Here is a 12,953-nt window from a genome sequence, read left to right on the forward strand (position 1 = left end):
CATCTCGTGAATTTTCCTCAGATTTTATTAGTACATCTTAAGGTTTCAGTGTACAACTAGCAACTGGAAAGATCGTCTATCATAGTCCCGTTACATTCTATTTTATAAATAACTTTACCATACATGTTGTGTGTCTCATTATTTATACATTAGGTGGTGGTGATTTAGTAAAAACCTTTCTTCTACAATCATCGCCATGGAGTCCAACAGACCCCCATAGTACCGCTTACGTTTTATATAAATGTATGACTACGTATATTTTAAGAAATACTGTATGTATAGAATATGGTTTTGACCGTGTGGCTCATTAATGCATAATGGTTTCTCACTTGCAGTGCAGAACATGCTTTGGGGCACAGAATACTATATACAGTGCTGGTACCATGCTCTCTTTGAATGTCATATCCATTTGTGATCTTTGTCAAGGAAAAGGTAAAACAGAGGCTTGAGAGGAGGAGGACTTTTCTCCCCAAGTTGTCTTCATGCAGGTCAGAGGGTGGAAGGATGTTTTCAGTCCGTGGAAGAAGCCTGAAGATAAAGACAGAACGTATTCGTGGATTTACTGTCTCACATTCAAAACCGCTTTGGTTATAGAAAATCCAGTTCCTCAGTAAATGTTAGAAAAGATTTTTTCTCAGTTGCCAGTTTATTAGATACACCAGGCTAAACTGAGCAGAGTTTAATGCAACAGTCCTGCAATAAATCCTCTTCTCATGAAGGTTATAATGTTACGATCAGTTGTTGTTGAAACCGTTTCACAGAGGCGTTGATTCAACTGTGTGGTCATTTTTGAGGATGTAGTTCGCGGTGCTGCTGAACTGTATTGTCTTAAACTGAGAAGCTTTTCTAATATTTAGTCTGCCCTTACTTATATTAATGACAAAACATTGGTAAATTAGTTTCAAAAAACCGTTTTAACAAAAACTGAACATTAAAACCTTCATGAAGGTAGAATTTGTTGCAGGGCAGTTGTATTAGACATTAATTTTGGCTAGGTGTACCCAAAACAACAGACAGCGTAACTTAGGACAGATTCTTGATAAGTGCGTTACGATAAGGGCTGGTATCGTAGGACTGAGCAGCGATTTTTCAATACTAGCTCACATAGAAGAGTTCCGTGCTGATACTGTTTTTCGATACCTCTCAGAAATATACCAGAAAAACTTTTTTCAGTTAACACATTCAAACTTCTCATTTGGTGGTAATTGTCTTAACACGAGCGGCTGCTCAAGAATTTTACCTAAATGTATTTATTTTTATTTTATTTAACTTTGACCTAACCAGAGAGTCTTTTGACACCTGCCAAATTGAGAGGATAGAGTAGTCAGACGTATACACTGACATTTGGGTAAATCCGCTTATTGCATATAAGCAAAATTTGTACCATTAGCACTCCTAAAGCTCACTCATTAACACGTTATAGCTCGTTCGTTAAATCGGTACAAAAACCCAAATATAAATTTGTCTTGTCATTTGTCTTATGTAACTGTCAACAAGAAAAACAAAAACAAAAAAAAAAAAAATATTTCCTAAAATGTTACACATCTCTTTAATACATCACATAAGAAGACACAGCCCAACGAGTCTAAAAATGACAAAATTATTATTTAACTCAAAAAACTGCCGAACTGATCAAAGAATAAGTAGAGTGTGATGAATCTGAATGATTATTCAATGCTAGCTTTTGATCTTTGTCCATTTTCAATACCTGGTGCTACTATATGGACACAGGTTGGTTCCAACCAAACAAGTACCCAAATTTCAGGTACACAGGTACCTGATATATTGTACTATATCAGGTACCCGTGTACCTGATATAGTACAATACAAAATGGAAATTTGATTTCTTCCTGTTTCTGATAGAGACACACATTATACGAAAGACTGTGGCGCTTCATAAAATGGCAGATATTCAGTACAATTTTGGAAAGATGCTGCAAAGATGCATTTTCACCACGAGACCACAACATACCTGTGCTATTCTCCGACCTGCACCCCTGCACAGTTATCTTTACTTTCCGAGGCTATCGCTAAATATTCAGCATTTCTGGAAGGAAGAGAAAAGAAAAAACAAATTACAAATGTTTTACTTTATCACAGTGACATGGTTGAAAAGGGCAAAAAATAAAACAACACAGTTATGATCGTGTGACAGGCCTTTGTTCCTTCTCTGACTTGCAGGAGGGAGGTTTTGGTTCTGGTTTAGACTAGGGAGGAGGATGAGATGATGGGAAGGACGAGACGAAAACACGACAGTAGACAAATAGACAGAGGAAGAAAACACGAGGGAAACACTGATGATGTTAAAAATAAGTAAACAAAGAGGACAGGTGAACTAGATGAGAGAAATATGAACCAAAGAGAGCATGTACAGGTATACGTTTAAATTATAGGTTTGATTTCAGCAATGGGACACGAATAAAGCTTGGCAGATTCACAGGGAAATACACACTTTTCAAAGCATTATTTTCATCAGTGGGACTAATTTGTTAAGTTTTAAAAGTAAAGGCCCAGTCACGCCAGGAAGTCACTAACAAGACAATAAGTGCAAAGTCTATTCAGTTTACTTGTACCATCCACGCCTGTCTCAACTGTCAGCAACTGTCAGGAGGGTTCAAGACAAACAAGGCCACTAAGATAATAAGCTTCGATAACTTCGGTAACTCAAAAATGCTTATACTTTGTGTTAATCAGTTAAAAACTGATATCGGTTGATATTATCTGTAATTGGGTTTTTTAGGCTCTCAAATATCTGTTGATATCTGCCTCAAAAATCCGTTACTGTGTGGGCTCTAAAACACACATACTCTTATATGGTTTTATTGCTATTGGATAAAAACATTGTATCTCTTTTCAAAAACGGAGAAATGCATCTATAGGTTTTTAGCTTGACCAGCCCTTTTTTTTTTTTAAATGTCTGATGTCATTGAAAGGTTTGCATTAAACAATGAGGGAACCTATAAAAAAAACAAAACAAAACAAAAAAAAAACAGTCAAAATCACCAAATCACAAAAAAACTGGAGTTACAAGCTTTCACATGCCACAAGGCTGTGTGAGTGGACGAGTTATAAAATACTTACGCGGCTTCTCGTAGCGCTTCTTCCCCGGCTGCTGCTATCTTTCGGTAGCAGTATATCATCTCTATGAGGAGCCAGAGCTGCAGGCCAATGATGGACACATACATCATGACCTCTGACACGATGGAAGCTGTTCCTCTGCTGGCTGCACAGGGGGCGGCAGGAAATCAACTGATTAGACAAACCGATCAGGCTCTTGGTAAGCAAAAAAAAAAAAAAAGTGCGCCGGGTGTACCCCTCAACAGGAAACATCCGGCCTACGGTGTGCAGGTATGTAGCAGTATGCTTTTATGTTGTAAGAGCATTGTCTGGTCAAAGATGCAATAAACTGCGCTCAATTCTTCCTGATTTCTGATTGTTGAAGAGTCCTCTCTGCGATACTGTGCGGGGCCACCTGTGAAACATAGTGGTCTGACACTTGGCGTTACATTTTGATACATCTGCCACCAGTCCTTTCTAGAACATTTAAAGCGATGCAAAATGACAGCGCAAAGCTACCCGAGGCCAAGAAAGATCTGCTTTTCAGATGCTGGCTCAAACTGCCTCTTCCCGTGTAGCGTTCGCCGTATCAAGGGCCATCACAAATTAATTAGTGTGGACTCAAAGTGGACAATGAAAAACCCATCAGACGGCGAGGCTGCACTGATGCTGGTCTTTCTCCACTACTTCATACTGACGGTGCGAGCGGATGATGGAGGAAACGTCATATACTGTAAATCTTCCCTTTATTTCAAATATTATTTTGGTCATGCATGTAGCCTAAACAACACTTGCCTTATTTTGCAGCTTTTATGGTTGGTTTAAAATAACTGAACGTGTATCAAGTTAACGAAACCATCGCATTGTTCCTTTATAATTTTGTCGGCGCTGTCTTAAAGGCCTACAATATGCACAGTAAAAGAAGAATGTACCGTCTATGACTGTTTTGTGGATGGCATGCAGTTACAGAAGACTGTACATAACCAAGGAGCCGGGTTTTCTCTTTCCATATCCACGATGAGGGATGTTCCCTGCTCGTGGCACGAGGAGGCGACTCCTCCGTAATACACAAGGCCCACGTCAGCCCCACGTATGACTTTATACAGCATGATCTGTATTTAACGCCCTGGGGAGAGAGTGATCTCGAGGGGAAAAAAGCCCTCACGCCACCAGACAACAAACCATGCTGCACTCACGCCGGTCGGGACAGGCTCAACCACCTGCTTAATCACTTCATGGGTCGTGGGTGCATCGGATAGGTATCGGATATTAGTGTAAATGCATTAAAGACACGCTGGGAGACAGTTGATCTGCCACAATGTACCTTAAAACTTAACACTGAGTTTGTCCGGTTAAATACTTCCCCTTAATGACCATAAGATTTTTTCCAGATCGTAAAATGTCCTTTAACTCTTTCACGGCATGTCCCTAAATCCGGCTACTAGTGATTTGACCCCCGCTCATATCCCAGAACAAGTGCCACGCTGCCGAGCGGTCACTTCATCATACCTTTCGCCACCACAGTGAGGTGGACCACCTTGCTGACGACGGTGTTGTACTCATAGTTGTCGTAGAAGAGGACGCGGTTGAAGAAGCAGCGGTAGGTGCCCGAGTCATTGAAGGTGACGTTGAGCAGGTATATGGACGCGTCTTGGATGTCGTTGCTCCTCTTGCTCCCGTTCCAGTCCACACGATCCGAAAACTGTTCGCTTTCGATGGTGGCGCCGTACTCGTTATAGGTGTAGATCTGAGGGCCACAGACACGATGGGACAGAAAGTCATTACATCTGCACGTATTTATATTTGCACAATGCACAAATCATGTATATGGCTTTAGAATTGTAACGTATACTGTATAGGGTGTATATTATGTATACAGCTTTTGAATTGTCATTTCCTCACTTTTCTTTTTGTTGAATTTATTATTTTAAATAGTTATTTATGTTTTGTACATCTTTAGACTGCCTCTTGTGCTGCTGTAAAATGTAAACGTCCCCTTTGGGGATCAGTTAAGTCTTACGATGCATGCGTGCGTGTCAATGTTCAAGGTTCAGAGTAGAATTTATTGTCATTCTCTCCATACACAATACTCAGCGTACAACGCAAGTAGTGTTGAGGGGGGGACTGAAGCGGTTGCAGCGTCTGTGCCTGCGGCTGAGATATTGTGTGTACATTGGAGATGATCAGTTCCTCGTGCCACACCAAGGAGCATTAAGAAAAACTGTGGACGAAACAATCCTCTAACTTGCCGCTGTTTTGTCAAAAGCGGACTCGCTTGGCAATCAAAATCAAAGCTTGTCACGCACGGCCTCTGTATCCGGATAAATGCTACACTGAAACATGCAGTACATGCAGCTGCATTATCGCGGCATGCACTCCAGGGGCAAACAGCCGACCCGGCACAAGGTCAGAGCAGTGGTGTGTCATCTCTGGAGCTTTAATGATCTCCGTGGCGTAAAACATCACCATTGATTCCATCCGACCCTCGCGATGGCCTCAGCGCTGGACACTATCATGTGATCGGGGACGGTAAGCCTCGTATGAGGGCATGCGCGAGTGTGGGTGAGGAAGACAGCTTGGGTGTGTACTACATATGCACACATGTACAAATAGATTGTGTCCCGAGGAACGTAGCCTAGGACAAGTTGGGTTCTGAGCGTTCTTGGACGACCAAACCGCCCCGAAGAAGCCGCATTCCTGCCGGCATCAGACCAAGAGTACGCTTCATTAACGGTGGCTTTTGCACTCACATGAATAAAGTCAGCCTCTCCGTTGGCCCTGAAGTACCATACGACAGAGGCACTGCCGTCCACCTCGCTTCTCTTCTTGCAGGAGATGCAGCCCAGCTTGAAGCCCTTGCCCGCCACCGCCTCTGTGTCAGAGTCCACCTCTGCACAGGCCCCATGACACTGGGCCACTGTTTACAAAGGAAAAAGAGAGACAGCCAGTTATTGACATTTACATTTTTTTTTTATTTTTTTGGGGGTTAGCTCTGTGTTAACATGAGGTAGAAACAAAAATATGCAGGCTACAGAGAGACAGCTCAACTCACCGAGCAGCGTGCAGAGCAGAGAAAGGAGCAGTAGGTGTGATGCTGCCATGTCACCGGATGTTAGACTGGATGTTTTCCTGGACTAGGCTCCTCGAAGAGTACGGCCTTTTTTAGCACTAGAGCTCCCAAAGATTGTGGCTTGAAGCCTCTAATGACCCCTATTACACTCGTAAACCGAGCACCTCCAAGTTCGTAACAACTGAGTGGATATTTGCAAGAGGTTTGTCTTCTATGTTTTAAGAAGATTGGAGCTTATCTGTAAATTTCACAGAAGCTGTGCGCCAGTAAAGTGCAGGCTAATGTCACCTGTACGTGCCCGGCAGCTAGCGGCTAATCATGCATTGTAAAGTGCAACAAAAAAAAAAACTGTATCTGTCTACAGGCCTCCGATATACACCTAAATTTGTTTATGATGTCCTAACAGCCCCCTGTCGGTGTCTCGGTTCTTTGGCTCAAGCCAGCGACCGTTTCCTGCCGGCTGCGGGAATTTTATTGCCACAAATTATTGCCGCCCCCAGTTTATCTCTGACCGGACTAACGCACTCGAGCGGGGGGGCTCTCTGCTTTATCGCCGCCGGGCGGCACGCGAAACTGCCCGGGCGCCCGGTGACTCACAGTGTTGCCCGGACCGACACCCTGAGATTTGATGAGCTTTGTTCCTGAGGTCCTAGTGCGGGATGCGCGGCGCGACCGTGAGACCTGCCCGGGGCCACATGCCCTGCTCCCTCACGTTGGCGAAATCGCGATGTAGGTGCGTTTAAAGAATGTGCAACATGCCAGCTACTGACTGAAACGTCTACGATACACTTACATGCCCCGGTGCCCAATTAATTTTGCGGTGCTCCGTGGCAGGAACCGAATGGCTACCTCTCGCAGGCTACGCGCTACCAGCGGTAAAGACCAGTCTAACGGTCCTAAAAAAAGAAAAAAACAACAATTACCCTTGATCGCAACACTGAAATCAGAGCTTACTGTCCCGAATGAGATGCCTCCTCTCCTCGAGCTGAGTCGTGTCCCTTCGGGGGGGAAAAAAATAAAAAAAAATAAAAAATAAAAAAATAAAAATGCTGTCCTGTAGCTGCGATGGCAGCCGAACGTGGAAAGACTTCGTAATCTCACCTATCTACTGAGCCCGTGCTCGTGGGAGAGATGCTTCGGTCGTGTTGGCATTTCAGATAAAACTGCGCGAGGATAAAAAGCCTCGCGCACACACGCACGCGCGCACGCACACAAACACGCAAAAGAGCAAAAAAAAAAAACAAAACAATTTTTTTTTTTTTTGGGGACAATAAACACGTCCCGTGCTCAGTGAACGGTGTTTTCTCCTGCGCCACAGCGGCACCGCTGTCTCTCCGCTCAGGGGATGCTGCAGATGCACTGCGGTAAAAACGGCTGTGCGTGTGTGACCGAGCAGGTGCTGTATGCGACGACCGACTGAGCTTCAGCCCCAGCTGCTCTTTTTTTTTTTTTTTTTTTTAAACTGACACTAGCTCGGCTTTTTTTTTTTTTTTTTTTGGGTGGCTCGCCCAGCGACAGTAGCTTATTAGATGAGAAAAAGAAAGGGTTTTTAAGAGTCGCGGTGAGGGTGAAGCGCTGACATTACGGTGAACTGGCCCTTTAATTGAAGCCCCCGTGGGGAGGGGTGATCCAGTGCTGGCATCCTTCCGTCAGCAGAAGTTGGCCGCAGAAGGCACAATAACCTCCCCCCCCAAAAAAAGAGAGAAAAAACCGCTCGTAAAGCCGCGAAAACAGCCTTTCCAATACATCGTAAGCGTCTCCTGCGGCTAAAGCCTGACAACGCAGTCAGTCTTATGGCATTTCTTTACAACTCAAAAGAAACTTTCACACCAAACACCCACTCACGTCGTGTGTGAGGATGCTGAAGCTGCTTGTCAACCAGCTAGCACCGGCTAAGCCTACGGGCAAGCTGCCGTTAGCCTTTACTAGCGTGGTATTTTTTTTACACAAACAGGCGATGGCACTTTGTACGTGGAATTCACGAATAACAATGTTGCCCTGCAAATAGCCAGCGACGTCCCCTATAAAGTACACAACAAAAACAAAAAACTCGACGTACGACATATCAAAGGTAAAGTACTAAGCTAATGTTAGCGGCTAGCTAGCTGTGTTAGCTACAAGCTAACGCAGGCATGTGTCTGTATGAACGAACACAAAGTAGCAGTCGACCCAAAAACAAGGAAAGCTGTTTTATAGTTCTGTAACCAGACATCGTGTTAATACTACTATTTTTAACGATTTATGTTTACTATGTGCTTCCTACCTTGGAAGTAGCTAACATTAGCTAGCTAAATTTCGCAGTGATCATCAGGTGGAAGCTAATTCCTCATCAGAAATCACTGCAGTTTGGGATGCACATCATTAAATAGCTTTAACTGCTATCTATACTTTTGTCTTATCTGACAGTAGCAATAAAAATGATTGAAATGATTGACAGAAGAACCATCAAGTGATTACAAATTAAGCTATTATTAAAAGCAGGGCTGCAACTATTATTTTCATGACCAATTATTCTGCTGATCAGGTTCATTAATTGTCTGGAAAATAGTCAAAAATGCTGCACACAATTTCCTAAAGACCAAGTTGATGTCTTCACATTAATTGTTTTTCAGAATCAGCTTTCTTGGCCGAGTATGTTTACGCATACAAGGAATTTGACTCTGGTTTCTAGTGGCTCTTAATGAACTTACCCACTGTACCATTAACAATGTCCAATGAGATAACCTGGACATACAACAAAAACACGAAGATAAATAAAAGATAATCATAAAAATATGACTAATATGTGTAAGCAGGCAGGAAAAAAAAAAACACACTTAACACGTTATCTTAACTGATAAAGAAGTGAACATAATCCATAATCTAGTGTCTACTGGGAAAAGAAGCAACTTGATATCACCTTGCGCTCTGACATTTTCTTAAACTAACCAGATAATGAATCCATGTCTCAGTTTATCCTAATTTAAATGTCAGTGTCACTGTTATTTCTTTCCCTCTTGTTTGGTTTTTTCTTGGATCTGGCTTCAATACCTTTACCAAAATAAACCTGCCTTTTGTGTTTTAGTGTTGTCTTTAGCGTGATGTTTTATCAGCACAGCGACTTGTATTTTAAATGTCCAATAAAAAAGCACAGCCCAGCTGAGCACATTGTAAGTTACGCAAAACAGTCGACACATACTGTAAATAAAAATGCCCTTGATATGAAGGGCAAGTTACTTGAAATAAATTGTTCTTCCTTTCTACAACAACAACAACAAAAATTCTGATGATAAGATCAACATTATTTATACGACCCAAGGAAATTTAAGTGTCACAGCCACAAAAGGAAGTACAAGAACACATACAATGAATTGAAAAGTGATCTGAAAAACCCAGAAAACTACGAGCATCTACTTTATATAAGATAAAGCATTGATAAACTAATGTAGGTACTAAATACCAAACACATCATTAATTAATAACAACCGCAGAGTGCATAGAGACATGATATTTCACACACTAAGTGCTCGATTTTGCACTTTGTAAATTTTTAATCCTCTCTATAGTTTTGTGTGACCATGGATCCGACCTGCAGTGCTTCTGCAGCTCCAGCTGGTTTGACTGTCCAGGTGTGTTTCCCCGGTGCCCGTGCTGCTGTTTTGGACAACCTGAACCGCCAGCGGGAGGAGGGCAGGCTGTGCGACCTCTCCATCCAGGTGCAAGGTCAAGTCTTCAGGGCCCACCGTTGTGTGCTCGCTGCATCTTCGCCTTACTTCCATGACCAGGTAGGCACGGGTACATCAGAGTGCAATATATTCAATTATGAAAATGTATCACTGCTTTATGGCCACTTCATTCACCCCACATTTCTGTCCAGATACCCCAAACTCAGCATGACTTTGTTCCCATCCCTCAACAGGTGTTACTGAAGAATGTTACAACTGTTTCCCTGCCCTCAGTTATGGACCCGGTCGCCTTTGAGAGCGTCCTCAGTTCTGCCTACACAGGCCAGCTGAGCATTGTGCACGATGACATTGTCAACTACGTCACTGTGGCCAGTTTCCTTCAGATGTGGCACATTGTCGACAAATGCACTGAAATCTTGAAGAGGCCCCGGCCCTCAGTAGAAGTCAGCCCTGGAGAGGCCGCCGCAGCTCACCAGGGCACTGCATCTCGACAGCAGTCCCCAAGCAGCACCGACTGCTTGAATCTGGAAAGGGAGGGAAGAAGGAAGGAGAGGAAGCCTGATGCCTTGCCTCCCTTAGCTACATGGAGGCGCCCGCAGCAGTTTCCTAGATGGGGGCGTCCCCGGCCCTCATCAGCCCAGCACTTAGCGGACACTCAACTCGACACGCTCCCCAGCTATATGGAGAGTGATTACACCAGCTGTGACGAGGCATGGATATCAAGCCATGCAAAAACTAGCCACTTTGCACATGATGGACCTGGCCACAGTAGCCGGCACCATGGGGCGTTCCCCAGTGGTGAGACATTAAAGCAGAAAGTCAGGTTTCAACAGCGGGGAGCACCGCTGAGCACCGATAGACTGCTTGATAAGAACAGAGGGAGCGGAGACAGTGATGAGACACAAGAGAAGAGGAGGAATGAGAAAAGAGAGATTGAGGCAGATGAAGGCGTAGGAGAAGAGGTGGTGGAGAGGAGGGAAGGCCTTGCACAAATGGGACACTGTGGTAAGATACGAAAGCCTAATTTTACTTAACGAATATACAATGTTTGTCTGACTAAATGCCATGAAAGAACCCTTATTTAGCTTTACTAGAGACACATAACGTACAATTCTGTGCTAAAAATATGTTATATCTTTATTTACTCTACTGTAGTTGTGAATGCTAATCTTTTCCATATGATGCTAAGTTTGGGTATCAATTTTTTCAATAGTAGTGACATGATATAGGATACCAAACCAAGACTTTGTTCACTCTTACTATGCCAAACAAAAAGTTTGACAGCTTGTAAAATAGTTCAAATTTGGTAAAATTTTATTTAAATCAGAAATCTGATCAAAGTGCACATAAACAAGATTACACATCTAACCAAACATTCCATGCCAGCCATCTGTGTCTGACAGCTTTAGATACTACCACCAAAAAAGTATTGAGATTGAATATACCGTTTTATGGTCGGCCTTTTCTTCCATGTTGGGTCACATATTCCTTCTATTCTTCTTCTCAGTGCAGAGTCTTAATAAATCTACTGCAGCTATCTGCGTTTGATTTGTTTTACATTTCTCCGGCAGACTTCCACCAAGATTCAAATGAGAATGCGGAAGCCTTACAAGCCACAGGGAAGGCAAGTGCGGACGTGATAAAGGAGAAAGCGCAGAGAGATTTGGTAGGAAGTGATCACTCCTCAGACCTGCCCAGCGTTCATGCTTGCCAAACAGGTGAAGGAGTTCTGGGACCGTCCTGTCCTGTTCAAGCCCGGCAGCAGTGGCAGTCGGGTCCCTGGTCTCAGCAAGAGCAGAGGCCACAGGAAGGAGAGGGCGGGAACTGCAGTAAAGATGAGGAGGAAGATGAGGAGGAAGAGGATGTGGACTTTGAATGTTTCACAGAAGGGACCTTTAGCAGAGACACGTACGATGAGATTGAAGATGGCACAGGACAGGTTTCCCAGAGGCCTTTAGTGCCTGTGTCTCCAGACTTCACCATGGCAGGCTCGGAGGTGCACTGGCCCTCCACCAGCGTGGGACAGGGTGGCTCATTGACCCCCACCTCCAGTCGCCACTTGTCCCCATCCTCTGCTGCTTTCCCGCCACCCTCTTCACCCCCAACCCCATCTTCGTCATCCTCGGTCTCCCTCGCTGGCACCCCCTACACAGGAAAAGTCCACTTCTGCCACTGTGGCAAAGCCTACACCCTGAAGAGTATGCGTGACCGGCACGTGAAGATGCAGCACCTCAATCTGCGGCCTTTTGGCTGTCCTGTTTGCACAAAGTCCTTCAAGATGAAGCACCATCTGACCAAGCACCTTAAAACCCACGGAGGTCTGCGGCCCTACGAGTGCGGCCTGTGTGGGAAGAAAGTCATTTGGAGAGACAGCTTCCTCAGGCATCAAGCTCGATGCCAAAGACTTGCCTCCAGCTCCTCAGTCAACAGCAACAACGCAAGCACAGCAGCAGCGGATATGGATGACAGCTACAGTTATGGATTCGACGAGGGGGAAGCTTTTCTCGCAACAGGAGGACAGGTGAAAGTGGAGGAGGTGGATTTTCACGGGGAGATGGAGGACGGGATGGCTGGGCTGTTGGGCAGCGTGTCTGGGATTGTGGATGAGCTCAGAACTCAGTCGCAAAATTTGGACACCGGTAGTCATGTTTTTAAAGAGGAGGCGAGTGAGAGCTTTAGCGGAAATTAAATATTAATGTGAAACAGAGGTTTATGGCGCTTAAACTGTATGTACATAAATACATACATGACGGACAATGGATGACACGATGACTTTAAAAGTCTACGGACACAAATCATAGTAGGCCTCTTTGAGCAGCCGCTTTTGTTTGGATCTTTTTATGTGCATTCTTTTCATGTTGTGGGTATTTTGGGAAAAAAAAAAAAAAAGGGAACGATCATATGCTTCATTCAAGTGATCCTTTTTCATTTGTGCGGTGTCATATAGATTCAGTTCTCGTTTAGTGATGCTGTAAGCTGTACATCTGTAACCATCAATGCTGTGAATGTACTTCTTGAGCCCGAATCAAATTCATTTGCGTTTTGCACATAAATTATTTGCCAGGGACCTGCATTAAAAAAAGAAATACAAGGGTGTAAAAAAATTTTCTGTGCAATACCGATGTCTCCTCACATTATGTAAAATAAAAAATCTTGGTATA

General features: G+C 43.8%; 2 protein-coding genes across 5 annotated transcripts; one reads left to right on the forward strand and one right to left on the reverse strand.

The window, feature by feature from the left end:
* Nucleotides 1-4: 4 nt before the first annotated feature.
* Nucleotides 5-8,425, reverse strand: scn1bb (sodium channel, voltage-gated, type I, beta b). 3 transcript variants are annotated; one of them, XM_040121454.1, is made up of 7 exons: nucleotides 8,391-8,425; nucleotides 6,110-7,125; nucleotides 5,808-5,974; nucleotides 4,567-4,804; nucleotides 3,082-3,223; nucleotides 1,973-2,047; nucleotides 5-528 (listed from the first exon to the last, which is right to left on the reverse strand). In XM_040121454.1, the coding sequence occupies exons 2-6, from the start codon at nucleotides 6,156-6,158 to the stop codon at nucleotides 1,978-1,980; spliced, it is 666 nt and encodes a 221-aa protein (XP_039977388.1). In that variant the 5' UTR covers nucleotides 6,159-7,125; nucleotides 8,391-8,425; the 3' UTR covers nucleotides 5-528; nucleotides 1,973-1,977. The 3 variants fall into 3 exon arrangements, with proteins under 3 accessions (XP_039977388.1, XP_039977387.1, XP_039977386.1); XM_040121453.1 differs by lacking the exon at nucleotides 8,391-8,425 and adding an exon at nucleotides 7,229-7,552; XM_040121452.1 differs by lacking the exon at nucleotides 8,391-8,425 and having other exon boundaries at nucleotides 6,110-7,552.
* Nucleotides 7,457-12,953, forward strand: zbtb22a (zinc finger and BTB domain containing 22a). 2 transcript variants are annotated; one of them, XM_040121448.1, is made up of 4 exons: nucleotides 7,457-7,523; nucleotides 9,673-9,891; nucleotides 10,026-10,797; nucleotides 11,364-12,953. In XM_040121448.1, the coding sequence occupies exons 1-4, from the start codon at nucleotides 7,473-7,475 to the stop codon at nucleotides 12,479-12,481; spliced, it is 2,160 nt and encodes a 719-aa protein (XP_039977382.1). In that variant the 5' UTR covers nucleotides 7,457-7,472; the 3' UTR covers nucleotides 12,482-12,953. The 2 variants fall into 2 exon arrangements, with proteins under 2 accessions (XP_039977382.1, XP_039977383.1); XM_040121449.1 differs by lacking the exon at nucleotides 7,457-7,523 and adding an exon at nucleotides 7,775-8,198.

Source organism: Xiphias gladius, chromosome 24, assembly GCF_016859285.1.
Source record: "Xiphias gladius isolate SHS-SW01 ecotype Sanya breed wild chromosome 24, ASM1685928v1, whole genome shotgun sequence".
Classification (NCBI taxonomy): domain Eukaryota; kingdom Metazoa; phylum Chordata; class Actinopteri; order Istiophoriformes; family Xiphiidae; genus Xiphias; species Xiphias gladius.